Here is a 17,937-nt window from a genome sequence, read left to right on the forward strand (position 1 = left end):
CGCCACGATACGCCGAATTCTTGGCGTATAAGGCCTGTGAGTATTTAAGTGATCCATCACACTCTGAATACGAGATGCACCCTGTCGAGCCTTCTTGATCTTAATTGCAATCTGTCCGATGCGTCTTTTGAGGCTTAACTCAGGATTGACAGGTGTTCGTCTGCCCTGAGTAAACCCTCGAGCCACATCATAGACTGCATTGTTGAGTGCAAAAAGATCTACACTATCTGGTACCCGATGGTCGAGATCTTGGTTAGCGCTAGCTAGGTGTCCTGCAGAGAGCGTAATTTTCCGGAGAAAACTACCCTCTCTGCTGGTGAAGTCCTGTTGATTGGTGCCCTCAGGGGGAGGAGATGGGGGTTCTGCAGTGAGAGAAGGGTGGAATGGGAGTATGCTCCACCTCGGTGCGGCTGTCTCGGGTGTCAGTGAGACTTCGCCCTCAGTCTCTGAAGCGTTTGATATTGAAGAGTCAGAGTCTGACTCCTCTTCTATCCGCCGTCGAGACTGAGTATACCGCACCTGCGATGCGAGCGCCGCCTGCGTTAGATGTTGTAACTCTGGGTGCATTTCGCACCACAGAGTGTGCAGGCGCCTGGCATAGCCTAAGGTCTGTGGCTCGCATCTCTCCCAACACTGCATTAAATCCCGTCTCAGCTCCTCCGTCCACCTGAGACGCTGTAGGGGTGGTCCGTGGTCGATAGTCATGTTGGAACGTATCGTAAGGCCCCTCCCAACTGTTCCATGGCCCTCATCCGAAGAGGGCCGGTTGTGGGGGGCCGATGCAGGTCTATCGTTAGTAACCTGTTAAGATCCTTTGCAGGGGTGGTCAGCCCACTGCAAAGGTGGTGATGTTTAACGAAACCGAGATGGATAGTTTCGTTCCTCACGCCCAGAAGGCCATCACCAGTGAGGAGGGAAAAACTGGCTGTACGGACTTATTCCATTACCGTAGCGAGAGGAGCACCCCTCGGCCAGATATTATTATTATTATTATTCTTATTATTATTATTATTATTATTATTATTATTATTATTATTATTATAATTGTAAATAGTGCTTTTAATAATAATAATAATAATAATAATAATAATAATAATAATAATAATAAAAGCACTATTTACAATTATTATAATCAAAAAGAACTATTCGCGCTATGAAAAAACATACTACAGTCGAACTCCTATAATTTTTAGCCCCGTAATTTTTCTATTATGTACATTAAACATCACTATGCTATAGTTTAGTCTGTATGTTACACAGGATTCCGTAATTTTTATTCTTAGAAAAATTAGCTGAAGACGTGAAAATTATATGAATTTGACTCTAATTATATCTTCGAAAAAATGCTATATTTCACTACCGTCATACAAAATGTACTATTTCATTAATAATCCCATTTTCCAGGCAATCGTCGAATACATATTAGTTGAAATAATGTTTATTTTGAACATGGTACGCAAAGTAAAATGTAGATAAAATATAGTTTTATTGTTTGACACGAGACTGTAATCGATGAACTGCCACTACAGTATTATTAACTTTTTTTATTTTTCGCGACATTTTTATACGTTTATAATATGGTTTCTTCTTGTTTTTATGTATAACTAATAAATTTTCAATCATAAAACAAATCGTGGCAGAGCATAATCCAACTAACAAAAGAATAAAAGCAAAATCTAAAATATCAATAGTGATAGGCTGGAAAGGAATATTTGCTCTCTCTTGCATTTTCCTATCATACGTATTAATTCGATTAGTGAATTTTCTACTCCATACTTTAGACAAACCTGAATGTTCTATCCACATTAAAACATTATTGATTCTTTGGCGTATTGGCCATTTTGGACGTACTAAAAACGTTAAAGGTTTTATAGTATCAATAGGTTCTTTAGATAAATGTAAATCATATTGAACAGCGCCTTCAAGTACTTTTGAATAATCATCGATACAAACAGCGGAGGCATCGTTGATAACATTTTCGACACAACTTGCACCAACTTTCACTTTAAATTTAGTGTTTTTTAAAAGTTCAGATAAACTTTTCGATCTATCCAGACCAGTAAAAATTTTTAAAACGTTCACTGAATTATTGAGATCTTTGAAGCTGTCGACATTCTTTTGGAACTCTGGTTTAGTTAAAAATTTCGCTAGATTACCCTCAAAAGTTGCATGAATAATCAAAAAATATAAAAAAACCATTAAAAAAAATATTTTTAGCGATAAAGAGTGAATTTTTGTATCAATGGCCGAATTAATTAAGAGTTTGAGAATTTCGAAAAAAGCAAACCATAAACTTTTATTTTTTGAAGAAACTAATATAACGATAAATGTAATAAAAAGGATAATTATAGTTGCAATAAGAGATATAATCCCATAAAAATTACCTATTTTTTCTAAAGGAGACAACAGCCCCCTGTGTTGTGATAACACGTAATTTCCGGAATATATAACAGGATAAGTCATAACATATTGATGAAATGGTCGGTTAATAGTTTTTAATACTAAATCTAATTGTAATTTTTTGATTTCTTCTAATTTAGATATTCGTTTTTCTACTATTGTAATATTCAATGTTTTCATTATAATAGTGGCAATTATTCTGTTGTAGTTTTCTGAATTAGTGTAAGTTTGGTTGACGCCAAGGTTTAACATCATTCCATTCAGTAATTTTGTCCGGTCAAAGTGTAAATTCTCGCAACTGCTTTCTGCAATAATAAAACTCTATAAAAATTCGGATTTGACTGTACAATGAACAAGTTAAATTATCAAAAAACTTTTGAAACGTTTTAAACAATCTAACAAACATTGCTATAGAGATTAATTATAATTCATGTAATATTTTCAATATCAATATCATTACGTCTCAATATAAACATCTATTGGGTTAGCAAGAAAATAGTAAAATATTTTGAAAAATTTATAAAAATATATTAAGTATTAAGTATTATGATGTTACCGCAATGTCTCTGCTCTTATGGCGGACACAAGTTATTGATGCACATGGTGACTGCACTGCAGATTAGAGTTTAAAGATGATTAAATAAAAAATGGAATTAAAAGCTGTTTTATGTACTTCAATATTTTCTTGCCAGGCTTATATTTTCCAAGTGAATTCTTAATTGATAAATAACTTAAAATAAACTAACCTGGATGAAATGTTCTTTTGAACATATACCACCCATCACCTCCTTCTGCTTTCGCCCACGGATGTGGTGCTACATCAGCATACGGATTATATGTATAGATCATCATTATTTCATCGTTATTCATGCATATATAATAAGGAGCGATCAAATAAAATCTCCATGCTATTCTTAAATGCCCTCTTGCGTTCGCACAGTTTTTATCAGATTTATTCAATATAAAAATAGGTGTTGTAACATCCCAAAAATCAATTAGAGTCAATGCAGTTAAAATACCAGTAATCTGATATGAACGTATTATTGTAATTGCAACAGTGTCTATCTTACGAAAAAAATCTTTATTTTGAAAAGTAGCATCATGAACACGAGAACTGATGGGTTTGGATCCTTCCAAAGGTTCCATTAAAGTTTGTAGAATAATGTTCACTTTTTCTATATTTTTTATGAATTTCGTTATGCTGTTTGTTTTTTCGTCATCATAAATTAAAATTGTTCGATAATCTGAACACTCACAAAACTCCAAAGTTTTTATCTGTATAGGAAAAAACATAACAATTATTCTTATTTTACACTGAAAGAAAGGTTCACTTTGAGCGCGTAATATTTTTTTCCAGTAATAAAATTTAAATTTGGAATAGTTGCCATAAAAATAATTTTAGGAATTGTGATGGTAACATTTATATATATTTAATTCTAATGATTAGTTAAAATAATAGAAAAATAATTAGTTAAGTTATAAATTATATAGATAAATATAACGATTATTGAGTTACTTTTTACTTACTAAAAGTAAACGTTGAAAATATGTTTGATTTGAAGATAAAAACGAAGTTTTTTGTATCTATAAAATAAACAAGTAAAATCAATTAAAAGTCACGTACATTTATTTTATAAATTTTCGATAAATGATTCAACACTATCGTATACTTTACCATTGTGTTATTGAAGATGAATAAATCATTATCGTTCATCAACTTCATTATTTGTCCACAAATTGAACTTGAAGTGAGAAAAAAATAATAATGCAATATCAACAAAGAGAACCAATTTTTTTCCATCATTCTTCAATTTTACACACTTTTTTTGATGAAAGGCATATGTTATGTATGGATAAAAAACTTTCAATGTTTTCACAGCTATTCTAGATGAAATCATGTTTTAGAAAGTAGTAGAATATACAATGATGAGATATTTATAGAATTATTGTTGATATATTGAACAAAAAGACCCTTTTCAAGTTTTATGTACGATACATATACAATTCAAATACAAATTATCTCTTAATGTCATTAAGGAACATTTTATTCAACCCTCGCAGCAGAAAACCTTCAATGACTCGTCAAACTTTATGCTACCCTCAATTAGAAGTCATTTTTAGAAATGATATTTTTTCAAGTGTATATTATATTTATTTCCCATTAAAAACAAAAAAAATTATAACGATGTCGGATATTCGTGAAAACGAGAAAAAAATTTAACTTTCGCTTAGTGAAAAAAATAATTTTTCTGGCAACTAATGAATAACATTTATTTTATACAAACTTTTATAGCCTAATAAAGATTTATGATTGAAAAAAATATTTTTATTAGTTATATTTTCTGCTCAAAATCGACTGATATTCTTATGCCGATTTCTACGCTTTGCTAATGATTGATTTATGTAATATTTTAATTTTTTTGCATTACATCATAAGTGTTGGTATCCATTTTTTTACTGCTTACGCATTTTCAACTCTCTTAGTTGTTTTGAACACCCTTTAATGTGTGTTAAGTGTTTAGAAATGACTCGAGTTCATGTCTCGAACTATATACTTAACATTTTTAATAAAATGAATAATCGTAAGAAATTCATATAGTATTTATCAAAACAAAGTCGTTTTTTTTTAATTATATAATTACCGTACTTGCAATTCTTAGTAAAATATCATAATATTTTCAAACATGAAACTTAGTCAAATTATTAAGTTGAGAAATTCTTTTTCTACTGTCTATAATTGGATATTGAAACAAGTGCAAAAACAGAACTAAATCAATCATTAATATGTCAGAATCCTGGGAAAAAAAATTCAATCCCAAAAGTATTTCCATTTGATAAAACAGATTTAATTCTATTCTAAACAGATGTGATAACAATTGTTCAAATTATACTTTAACAGCATAATTGTATCTAACATACAAATATCTCTGTAATAATTTATATTTATTTCATAGATAACTGCGTTTGTGTCATAGCTGCTACTAAAGACTCATAATATAAGTTTTTCTGTTTAATACTTATACTTACATTTTTATGCAGCAGTTTTTTGTTAATACAAGTTATATTTTTTTAAACTTTCAGTGATATATTGGATATAAAATGAAAGTACTGTTCTTATTCTTTGTAGTGATTGTGGAGTCTTATACGTGGGCTACTTTACTTGATCTAGACATCACGTCAACGGTACAATTCACTAAAAAATTTACCGATTTATCAATTTATAAAAGACATGTTGAGGTCTTGAAATATTTTATTTTAAATATTTCTAAAGTAGAAGACAACTTGGAAACTCATTATATGCGAAATATTGATGAAGAAATTCAGGGAATATTTTTAAAAACTAATCTTATACAGCCTTCAAATGAAGTACTTGTTTATGAAAATCAACAGGAGCAAGACTTTGAAAATTTAATTGTATCGATCGCCGATTATTTTGCTATCATTCAAAATTTTTTCAACAGATTTACTCATAAATTAAAAAATAGTACTGGTAGTTCAGAATTATGTTTACTTCCATGGAGCGATGGAATTCCACAAGGGACGAATTTAGTTGATAGTCTGAAAAGTATTAAACAAGTTACTTCGGGAGTTAATTTCGTTTCTCTTTTCAGCAATATTTTGAACAATTTCAACAGAAATGATTGTTGGGTAAAAAAGTTATTTGAAATACAGTGCCCCTCCAAAAGTGAGTTGAAATATTGAGGTAAAAATTATTAGGTATAGTTCAGTAAGGGTGCAAATAAAAATAGAGGTAATAGAAAATCTAATCTCCCATTTTCATAAAAAAAAACTAGTCCGAATATTTTTTGTTTTTAATAAAAAAAAAATTATAATCAGGGCCGGGCAACCAATTTTTATTCCTTGGACCACCATTGATAAATTTGGAAAAAAAAATATAAATAAGAGTTTTTAATTGACAACAAACTATGTATTATATAGGATAAAAAGAATTATGATCGAATTTTTCGATAATATGCTAAGAAATCGTGAAATCGATTGGAAAGAATTCCATACTGATAACAAATTAGCATAATAACTTTAAAATAGTCTACACGCTCTTTTTCTTTCTTTGAAATCGAATATGTTGAAAAATAGGTCAAATATAAGAAAAGTAAGGTGACAGAAATCTTCGTTACACTGTAGAAAATAAAAAATGTCTTATAAAATATGCGGATTCGAGCAGATAAAAATTGTTCACAATAAAAAAACACAATGACGCATACTTTTTTTTGCCTGTGAATTTTACTTAAATAAAAATTGGTTCAAAATAAGGGGTTAAATTTACTAATTGAATTGCACCTTCACTGGATTAGTATTCTTTTTTTTTTACTTTTGAAGTATATATCTTAAGTACAATGAGTTTAAATAAAAACAATTTCGAATACGTATTGCTTTGTGATGGTATTAGAAAAAAAGTGGTAAATTCGTAAGTATTGATAATAGACGGGAAAAATTCGAATTTTAATGCATTAATAAATTGAAAATTTGATACACAAAAAGTGCATCAAGCGTTTTTAAATTTATTTTAATAAATCAGTACATCTTCTTGAACGTTTCACTTTGCCCCCACGTTTCATTTCACTTGCTTTCAATTGTTTTTAACCGATACATTTGTTATAAATAAAGAGCCCGTTTGCATTTATGCTGCATGGTTGATAACTTTTTTCAGCAAAATAATAAATATCTCGTCGAAAAAACTCAAATACATTTCATCGATCTTATTTTCAGTTGTTTATAACAAATTGAATTGTTATGAACAAATAGAGTTTCTTCCCATTCATGTTACATAGCTAGTAATTTTTTTTCAGTAAAATAACGAATATCAATATGAGTTTCATTGAAAACGGTTCGACAGTTTTTGAGACTACCCCGGACAGACAAGCAGACAACAATTCTAAAAATTGTCATTTACGTTTTAACAGCATGCGAAAAACCCTCTCAGCTTAGTTTAAGATAGTTTTCTCAAAACTACTGACAGACACTTCAATTTAATTTTTTTTATATCAACGAAAAGATTTTATTGACAGCAGTCTTTTTTAAAACGCATCATAGTTTATTTCAACTAACTTTTAGAGGGTACTGAACTTACGACTTTTCATTTTATATTATTGATTAATATATTATTAAAATTATTCAATCTAGATTTCCAAAAAAATATATTGCGATAAAAATATTACAATGCCTGATAAACTGATTTCAATATATCATTATGTAGCTGCTGTGGATCGAAAACATTATATTATGGAATCTTTTGTTCAATTAATCAAATCTGCATGCAATAATGGTAATTCTTTTAATTATAGAATGAATTCAAATATCAACGTTAAACACTTTTTTTTTAGATTCCAACACCGATAATCTTTTGATAGCAAGAGAATTATTAACGACCAAAACCAAAAAATATTTAGAAATTTTGAAAAATGCAATGCTTCACTCCGAACGGGGACTCTATCGCTGTAGCCAAAAAAAAAATGCACAAAGTATTGAATTTCAGATACTTCAAATAGTTCTATCTACTCTATGTTTATAAACATAACTAAAAACGTTTTTTGTGCGTTTTATAGTTTACCCACATTATATTGAATTAAAAGGATTTAAACAAACAGTTGTATTGAATAAACGAGCTCATTCGGCTCAAAATACATGTCTTCTAGCTTGTTCAAATATTAACGATGAAAAGCTTCTTATTTCTCACGCTGACTTTTCAGCAAGACGTGAATATTGTCCGGGAAGGCTTGTTAACTGTAAATCTGGTGGTGATATTGAATTGTGTCGTGCGGTAATAGCCAAATTTAAACAAATTTATTTGATTGATTTTTCGAAACGATGAGAACGTGCAGTGAAAAATTAAATCGATTTTCAGGTATCAGGAAGTTCTAGGTTATACGAATGGATCAAAACGAACTTAACTGGAGAAATTTATGGAGAATTCTCCGAATGCTCGGGTAGTATAGAAATTATGAAACTTTACCAATATGAGGCTTATTCATCTTTTTATTGTGAACCTTGTATTTGCACATGCATTCAAGATACATATTATTCACCTTCCCGATTTGGCATCAGTTTAAAAGAAGAAATCGCTGATATTGAAAAGAATGAAGTCATCACTGGTATTAAATTTATAGAAAAAAATAAAATAATATATCCTCAAATTGAAACAGGGAAGCTTCTACCGGATGGCCATATTCAAGAATTCAGCAATAAATGGAAACCTGTTAATTTGATTAACTCAATGGATAATACACTGAATATTTTTCCCGAACTAAACCAACAGGAATATGTATATTTTGGAAGTTCATCTAAAGACGTTCAATATATTAATCTTGAACAAATTTATCTCACCGATGAATATATTATTACTGGTAAGAACTTTCCTCAACTATTTTATTTACTTTTATCATGACTAACTTTTTATATAAGCCCTTAAACTTAAATTGTAGTTGATTTCATAATAATAATAATAATAAGTAATTCATTCCAACTAATTGATACAAAAGTATACATGTATTTTATTATACCTGGAATTGCTTATTAAATTGTATGCCATTGATATTGATAATTTAGAGGGTAATTTCAAATTGAATTTTATTTTATTTGCTTGAATAAATTCTTTGAAGTTGGAAAGGTTTCAACCGATATGCATTAAAACAAATATTCAAATCGATCAATTAATAATTAGTCGCAAAATTAATCATATCAAGTTATTTAAACAAAAATAACATTCAATTGAATCTCTGAAATCGATTAGTTAACTAAATTTTTTAATCTATACTAAATCTTTTTTTCAGTGTAATATAGAAATTCAAAATGAAACAAAAATTTAATTTTTAATTATTATAGACTGCTAATGAAAAATTAATTATCAACTGTATATTAAGCTACATCTATACCATGAACTGACATGAAATCCGATAGAATAGTTTTTAAAAAAACTGAATTTGCAGTTAATCCATGAACTTTTTTAGGTGTAAAGTTCATCATGGTTAAACAGCAGTCACTGTATACAAAGACAGATAATAATTTCATTTCAATTGCAATTCAAGCTACACATTACGACATAAAAACCGGGAAGCTAGGTAAATATCCAAGCAATTGGATGATGTTTGATTTATTGAAAAATAAAGATCCATGTCGAACCTACCAATATAGGTAAGTGTGACTATCTAAATAAAAAATTATGCAGGAAATGGAAAAATTTTAGATCTCTGTTGATCTATTCTATTTTTTTCCTGAGATTACAAAAAAATAAATAAAACTAAATATATAAATAAATAATATAGATATTAGTAAATAGTTCGACTAAACTTTCCTTTTTCATTAAAATGCATCATCCCGCGATTAATGATTGTCGAAACATTCATCAATATTTGCACATTACTTGTAACACCAAAGAAAAAAATAAAATATACCTATGTAGATTCGACAAGATCAGTGTCTAGATATACGCTGACGTACACAAACTATTACACTAAGAAAATTTTTTGTAAAAAATTACCCTTAATTTCGGGTAACCGCGTAATACCTCCAGAATCTGAGAAATTTTACAAATTTTAAAAAATTTCCTCAAATAATAGAAATCTTTAGCCTTACAAATGAATGAAAAAAATATTCTTTCGCTTATTATGAAAAAAACGGACAACACCTAGTTAAATGAGTGTCAGGCTTAGGATTAAAATTTTCTGACCATATATGCCTACTAGTTTCGCTAAAACGCCTGTCGCGTTCGAACGTGTCTAATAAATAGTGAAAGTGTAATAATCGAAAATTCAAAGGAACGACAAGCTTTCAGCAGATCAGCAGAGTTCAACCTCCAGTCTATTGTACTGGATACACTCCTCTACACACCCTCGAGGAATCGAACACGAGTGATAACCAACCTGTCAACATGGACAACACAGATCAGGAAGATACTAACTCTCCAGACCAAGCGGGACGAAGCCCGGACGACCGATCCAACCTAAGTCTTGTGTTGTAGTAAAACACAGGTGCCAACTCACCCAACAATTGGCAAATAGCCAGAAAAAACCACAGTGGTAATGTTAAGCGGAAAAGAATAAGCTTACCAATAACAGAGAACGAACAATCACCAATAGAATCTAACAGATTCTTCCCGTTAACCGCTATTACTTAGAATAAGCAGGCACTTCAACAAGCAAACGAACGAGACAACAATAACACTCAAGGTCCACCAAATCAAAACAAGAAAACCCCAAACCCGCCTCCAATATCTATTTCTGACGTGCAGGTAATCCAAACACTATCGAGCAAAATCAAGGAAATAACAAAAAAAGACTGTTTCATGTATAAAACCATTGATAAAGATGGTCAAATAAAGATAATGGCCAAGTCAACTGAGGCATACAGGAAAATTATTAAAATATTAAAGCAGGAGCATGCTGTTTTTCATACATACCAACTTAAACAAGAACGTGCGTACCGAGTTGTCATAATATCTCTGCATCAATCGGTACCACTCGAAGACATTAAAATCGCGCTGGAAGAAAAAGGTTTCCAAGTCAGAAACGTCTCCAATATCTACAAGAAAGGTACACGAGACCCCCTACCACTATTCTTTGTGGGTCTAAAACCCAATCCTAACAACAAAGAAATTTACCACCTCAAGGACTTTAAAAAAGTAAGAAGTATAGTTCAATGTACCCGCTGCCAATTGTATGGACACACAAAAAAATACTGCAACAGAGACTTCAGATGCGTTAAATGCGGAGATACCCACAACACAACGACCTGCCGTAAGAATAGGGACACATCAGCTACATACGCACTATGCAACGGACCTCATCCGGCAAATTATAATGGATGTAAGGTGTATTAAAATATTATTAAGAGAGATAATCCGCTCAATCGTCCTAGATGGATCAACCAAACCACAAACACTCATCACAGTCTGATATTAAATCAAGACCTACATTCACAATCTCCACCAAGAATCAACCTCTCCCCACCACACCCCCCTGTCCAAGAAACCAGCAATCGTAAATACGCTAATGTACGTGCTAACTATCCAAAGGTAAATAAACATGACACAGATATAATCTTGATAACAGAAAAGTCGTACAAAAACCTCAAAGCCATAATGAATAGACAGACAGAACTCCTCAACACCATGGTCGGGCTCTTGACCACAGTGATCACAAGTGTAACAAACAAAAAATGAATATACTCTACCAAATTGCCCTTTGGAATGCAAACGGCTTAGCCCAACATAGACAAGTTCGCACATTCCTTGAAACCAACAAGATAGACATCCTTCTAGTATCAGAAACACACTTTACAGATAAAAATTATTTTAAGATCTCAGGATCAAATCCATGCTTCCCCCGTCCGAAGGACGGAAATTGAGTACCTCGCCTATTAAGGCATTACTCTGGGAAATTACAACTCTACTCTCTTCGCGATGGCGTTTCCCGGGACGCGTATACCTGCACCTTGAAACAAGCATAGGGATACACGTAGCAAGCCCGAGGCCTTACAACATACCACTACGAGTCCGACCTCAATTGGCCAGTTGTACCTAGTCCTACATGTCATATTTTGACTTTGCAGCCCCAGGCACAGGGCTTGGAATTTGGCCTCCCGTAGCACCAACTTTATCCGCTTTGGTCAGCGGTCGCTAACGCGTCTCGCGCTCGGCGTGTTCGGAGTGCCCATATTCAGACTACCATATAGGGTAGTACGAAATGGGGCACGATGTGTTACGCGACATATCTTAAAGGACAAAAACATCTATGTAAACCCGGGGACCATAAGATCCCAGGATATCAAACATATGATACACAACATCCCTATGGTATGGCACACGGGGGGACCGCTATACTTATCCGCGAATCAATATTCCATAATGAGCTACCCAAATACTCTAAAGAAATTCTACAAGCAACAAGCGTGACCATTAATGACTGGCTAGGTCCGCTAGCCTTATCACCAGTCTATTGCCTACCTAAGCACAAAATTACAGAAAAAGATTTTTCGGAGATTTTTAAATCACTGAGAAATAGATTTATAGCAGGGGGTGACTATAATAGTAAACACGAATTCTAGGGCTCACGATTGAACACAACAAGAGGAAAACAACTACTCAAATCAATAGGAGACAACGGCGACGATTCACTCAGTACAGGCTCCTCGATTTACTGGTTAACTGTCCTTAATAAAATCCCCGACATCCTTGACATATTTATTACTAAAGGAATAAGCAACAGAAAAATTAGCCTCACTCCGAGCCAAGACTTTTCATCTGATCACTCACCAATTATACTCACTCTCGACGCTGGGGCGATCACCAAACGTACAAACCCAACCCAAGACAAAGCTGAAACTTATGATGAGCGCTTAGAAAAAGTGTTCCAACCAGCACCATTGAACTCAACAGAAAATGACTCCGATAATGAAATTTTACAATTCTTGGAATCCCCACTACCAGTCGATGCACCGATAGAACACTTTTTTCCATCTGAAATATCTAAAGCAATAAAAAACGAGCTGAATCCAAAAAAAACACCTGGCTACGACCTTATTACTCCAAAAATAATAAAAGAAATGCCTAAAAAAGCTACTGTCTTCATCATCAACTCGTTCAACGCTATTCCGAGAATCAATCACTATCCAAGTCAATGGAAATATGCTGAGATAATAGTTATCCTCAAACCAGGCAAACCACCAGAACTTGTCTCCTCTTATAGACCATTCTGTCTCCTGCTAGCCCTGTCTAAGTTATTCCAAAAACTACTCCTTGAAAGAATTAATCATGCAATAGAAGAGAATTAGATTATCCCGAGTCATCAGTTCGGGTTCAGAAATAAGCACTCAACCATTGAGCAGGTCCATAGAGTAGTCAACCTTATAAATGATACTCTCGAAAAGAAAAAATACTGCATAGCTGTGTTCTTGGACACAGAACAAGCCTTCGATAGATATTTCCAAGTGCAATGTGGACTGCACACAATTTTCACCCAATACAATCAGGAGTCCCTCAATGAAGTGTGCTAGGACCAACACTCTACGCCATATACACAGCAGACATTCCTACTCCTGAAAGAATTACAACACGGTGGCAGTGTTAGACGCACGAGCGAAGCGAATGCGTTTACTGCCACCATGGACATCGGCTCGTTACCATCCGTGTTGCGTATGCTAAATTGTAAATGGATTTCTTTACCGTTATCCAACTTAATCTTCTTTATTTGCTCCGTTCTTCCTTTTTCCTCTTCTTCATTGTGGGCGTTTCGAACTTATTACCCGATCATCTTCTGAATCTTCAGATCCAGTACTCGACTCTTCAATCATATCCTTCGCATTCAAAGGAATTGATGGCGTCAACGTACCTGATTGGTTGATGTCTTGAATTTCCTTCATTATTTTTTTTGCGACTTTTTCTTTACTTTTAATTGAATTGTCGATGTATGTGGCAGCTACAGCATCTGATTTCCAGCCTCCATGACGCTTGATCTCTAAGAGATTGGCACCAGAGTCCGCCAAAAGTGTTGCTGACGTCCTTTGGAATGTATGACCCGCATATAAATCTGCTTCCGGCAATTTTAAATAGGTTGGAACCGTTTTTGGGATATTTCCGAAAAAATTGATTCCAACAAACTGGTTGATGCATTTCCCGTCTCGATATTGGAGAAAGAATTTTTCTGTTGTTGCGTCTTTCGAACGGAGTTCCGCATAATTTTATATATGTTATAACATTCGTCAGTTATGACAAAGGTCCGAGGCTTGTCATTTTTTGTTTGAGGTATGTTTACGACGACCATATTTCCTGTATCTGTAATGTTCTTCATGACTATGTTGCATAATTCTTTTCTTCGACATGCTCCCTGAATTTCAAAAATTAATGCTACCTGTTGAATAATTAGGATTATTAATTGAGATTAAAGTTCAAGTAATTAGGATTTATTAAATCAATTTTTATTATACCAATTTTATTTTCCTTTATCCCAAAATAATGACTCTCCAGAGCTTCATTTAAAAATTTAGAAATTTCTGCAGCGCTCAAAACCTTTGCCTTCTTCGCCGTATACCGCCCTAAATGCTATCAAATTAGAATACTCATAAATGTTTATTTCATGTTTTTAGTTGATTAACTTTTTGATCATGGAAAAAATTGCCCACAAACTTGTTGGTTTTTGATTTTTCGATAATTCATAAAAGTAGGATAACATCACGTCTTCGGAAAATAAATTAATTTTTCTTCCTACTCGCCATTGCATAAAATTATTGTACGCTTTCTTATATGTACCGCGAGATCTGTCCGGCAACAAGTTGCTTTTCACATATTCCGCTTTTAATAACACATCACTTGGCACACCGTCACTTTCTGAGTCACTTCCACTATCAGAAATGATAGTGTTATTACACATTGTTTTTTTTTTCATTTTATTTAAAATAATTTTTATCACTTTGGGAAAACGCAAGATTTTGCTCAACTGCACTCGTAGGTATTCTTGGAAAGAATGTTTTTTAAACAAGAACTGTATTCCAAATGACGAGAAGATTTTCATAAAAAGTAGAAAGGAAAAATTTTTATTGTCTTTTAAAATAAACATTGCAACAATGTTTCAGTTCGTTCAAAAGTACTCAATTGTTATAAAATAAATGGGCAAAAGGATGGGATTTTCCAACCAAGTATTTTAAATTTGTTGGTAAAGTTGACTAACGTTAGTTATTCCTAAGCCTCCGTGAGTAATCCTTAGCTACCCGTGCGTTTCATGGCTCACAGACCTACTGTGGGCAATCGGAGTGTTACCGCATGGAAACCCGTAAAATAACCGTAAAAAATGTCCCTAATATCTGTTAAAATTTAAACAAAAATTTTGAGGTAAAACTTACTATGAATTGCTCGGTGAAATTTACTCAAAAACCGACAATAAATTAGCTTTACCGAACGACTTGATACATTTTACCGACATATTATAGTTAATTTTTCAAGAAAATTTCTCTCAGTGTATAAATCTACTAAGATCGGAGTGGATTTACGCAGAATAACCTAGATCTAATTTTACTGAAAAATAAATCTACGTAGAGTCGTTTTTTTTTGCAAATGCAGTTTCTGACTATAACACATGCTTAGAATGAATAATATAAATTGATAAAAGCGGTCTTTGTACATACAACAAAAGCTATTAAAATGACTTGTACTCAAACAAATTTCTTGTTCAGTACGATCGTTATTATTATTTATATAAAATATAATTTATTGGAATTAATAAGACTTATTTTTCAGGAGAGAACTGATATTTCCAGATTCAGATAATCCACTGAAGTATGATGAATTTGATTTTAATTCCATCAATGGAGACTACGTTGGATTTTGGCCTTCTAGTTTAAAAAAAGATGCTGGACAAACAACTATTCCATTATTTGATGCTAATCCAGTGTTTGGTATTCCGAGATTTCCCCTAGGTGGTATAGGTTTATATCATAAAGGGCCGATCAATTCCGGAGGCTTCATTTCCTTAAAAATTGCCGGAATTGATTATTTTAAATCAATAAATACGATTATTCCGTCAGAAGATAAAATTGATTTCGATTCAGTACTTTTATCATCAAATACAAATTAATTTTTAATGTATACATATGTATTCATATATTTCGTTTTTATGCAAGTAGAAATAAAAAAAAAAATTACAAAAATAATAAAGAAAGAAGGATTGAAAGTCACTTATTGTTTATATTCAGTTACATTTTAACTTGTTGAATCATCACTTCTTAAATTTTGCGTTTATTGCCAAGAAGTTATTAATTTTCCATTGGGAAGTTATCGTAATGATCCGATTTGGTGACTTAAACAGATCTCGACCTTTCGACATGTGGAGAGTTCACATTAAACTAATACTAACTTAAATCTAAACTCAATATCTTAAAACTTACTAACTAACTCAAAATACTCTCAACCCAATACTTAAAACTAAACCTCAAACTTATATTTAACTTAACTGAGATGTTTCTACAAAATCAGGATCCTTCTGAACAGGGCGTGTCCTGGCCCTCGGTTGTGTAGGTTGTGGAGAGGGGTCGTATCCAGCCAACAAATTATAAATAAATAAAAGAAATAAAAAACAAATTAAATAAACTAACTAACGGGATGAGTTGAAGGTCCTCAAACTACAAGAAATAAATTAACAGGTTCACATATTTTTAATTCTCGAATTTATTATCATCACTTTTACTCAATCAGGTTTTCTTAACACTTACGGGAACTCACAATAGTATTATCTCAATTCCCTTCATTAAACAATCGATTAACGCTATGACAAACTTCAAACTAAAACTTTAACATGTTACAATTTCTGGAGCTCAAAGGAATCTGACACAAACTAACTAAAGAGTATTTCTTAACAAGAGGTTTCTCGATCAATCATAGCTCAAAATCCTAAACTCAAAACGCAAGATTTTAACATTTTAACAAACAGACAAATCTTCAAATCAAATTAACTAAAATAAATCATAATCTTCTGGATCAAAACCTGCAATTAAACTTAACCTAACGAGTCCGAGAGCAAACCAAGCCTCATGGATTTTCTTTTATTCAACAAAATATTTTCAACTTACTACAAATTTACCTTTTAACCCATTTCAAAACCAATTCTCAATAATTTACAATTTCCGTAGAGAGCTTTCGATATTCTAACTTTTGTCAAACCCAGTCCTGGTTGTCCGGGATTTTCGTCTATTTGAAGTGAAGATTAATGTGTCTGATCTTTATTCTCCTGACTGAAGTCTTCTCTCTCAACAAGATGGTAACGCTTAACTGTCTATGAGCTCAGTTTACACTCGACACTCCATAGGCACAGCTTGCCACCGACTGACCACAAGCACAGCTCGTCATCAACAACCTTCCAAAAACTATTTCTCCGAAATCCTTAATCTTCCATTTCTTCATTCTCTTATTTTTCTTCGTCCTCCAATCAAAAATGTTTTCAATTTGTCAAATCATATTTCTTATTGGTGGCTATCTTCACATGACTTCTCCCAGACTTTCATATGGAGGGGTCACGTAAAACTAATGTGCACCAAAACTTAATCCTAATTCCAAAACTTAATGTCTAACTCAAAAAATTAATCCTACGACCTCTTCCACACTTCCATCTTTTTCTTGGAGTCCCATTTTCTGGCAACAGCCTCGTGACTACACCCCTTAGGGTTAGGACATCTCCCAGCATGGAAAAATTGCAGGGTGACCCATTGCTTTTGGTTCTCTTCTCCACTACAGCCTCCCAACTCTCCTCTCAAGAGTCCATATGGTTGACGAATTTACTTGCTGAACTTAACTCTGCTTCTTTTGTAGTATTGAGACTTCTAACACAAATTTTAATGACTAACTAAATCCCTTAGCCATGGTTTGCATTAATAATAATTAACAGATAAACACCAATAATAACTCAATGAACAATAACCAATAACAAATCATAACTAACTATTCTACGTCACAGAATACTTATAAAGATCATAATTTTACATAAAATACATAGAGATAAATTTAGATAACTATTGTGACTTATGAATTAAGATAAAAAT

The 17,937-nt window shown here is 32.6% G+C and overlaps 1 protein-coding gene across 1 annotated transcript; it reads left to right on the forward strand.

Moving 5' to 3' along the window:
- Positions 1–6,801: 6,801 nt before the first annotated feature.
- Positions 6,802–15,980, forward strand: LOC118071235 (uncharacterized). The gene is made up of 7 exons (XM_035090282.1): positions 6,802–6,826; positions 7,543–7,684; positions 7,743–7,880; positions 7,965–8,179; positions 8,264–8,762; positions 9,366–9,549; positions 15,644–15,980. Exons 2-7 carry the CDS (start codon positions 7,579–7,581, stop codon positions 15,978–15,980), a joined length of 1,479 nt encoding a protein of 492 aa, XP_034946173.1. The 5' UTR covers positions 6,802–6,826; positions 7,543–7,578.
- Positions 15,981–17,937: the final 1,957 nt, after the last annotated feature.

Source organism: Chelonus insularis, unplaced genomic scaffold (genome assembly GCF_013357705.1).
Source record: "Chelonus insularis isolate UGA/USDA-ARS -01 unplaced genomic scaffold, ASM1335770v1 contig_76_pilon, whole genome shotgun sequence".
NCBI lineage: Eukaryota > Metazoa > Arthropoda > Insecta > Hymenoptera > Braconidae > Chelonus > Chelonus insularis.

Excerpts from the sequence above, each read along its gene's own strand:
- LOC118071235 (XM_035090282.1), top strand. The coding sequence starts at position 7,579 with ATGCCTGATAAACTGATTTCAATATATCATTATGTAGCTGCTGTGGAT. Across the intron at positions 7,881-7,964 it reads CCAAAAAAAAAATGCACAAA|TTTACCCACATTATATTGAA; the intron begins GTATTGAATTTC and ends TGCGTTTTATAG. Across the intron at positions 8,180-8,263 it reads ATATTGAATTGTGTCGTGCG|GTATCAGGAAGTTCTAGGTT; the intron begins GTAATAGCCAAA and ends ATCGATTTTCAG.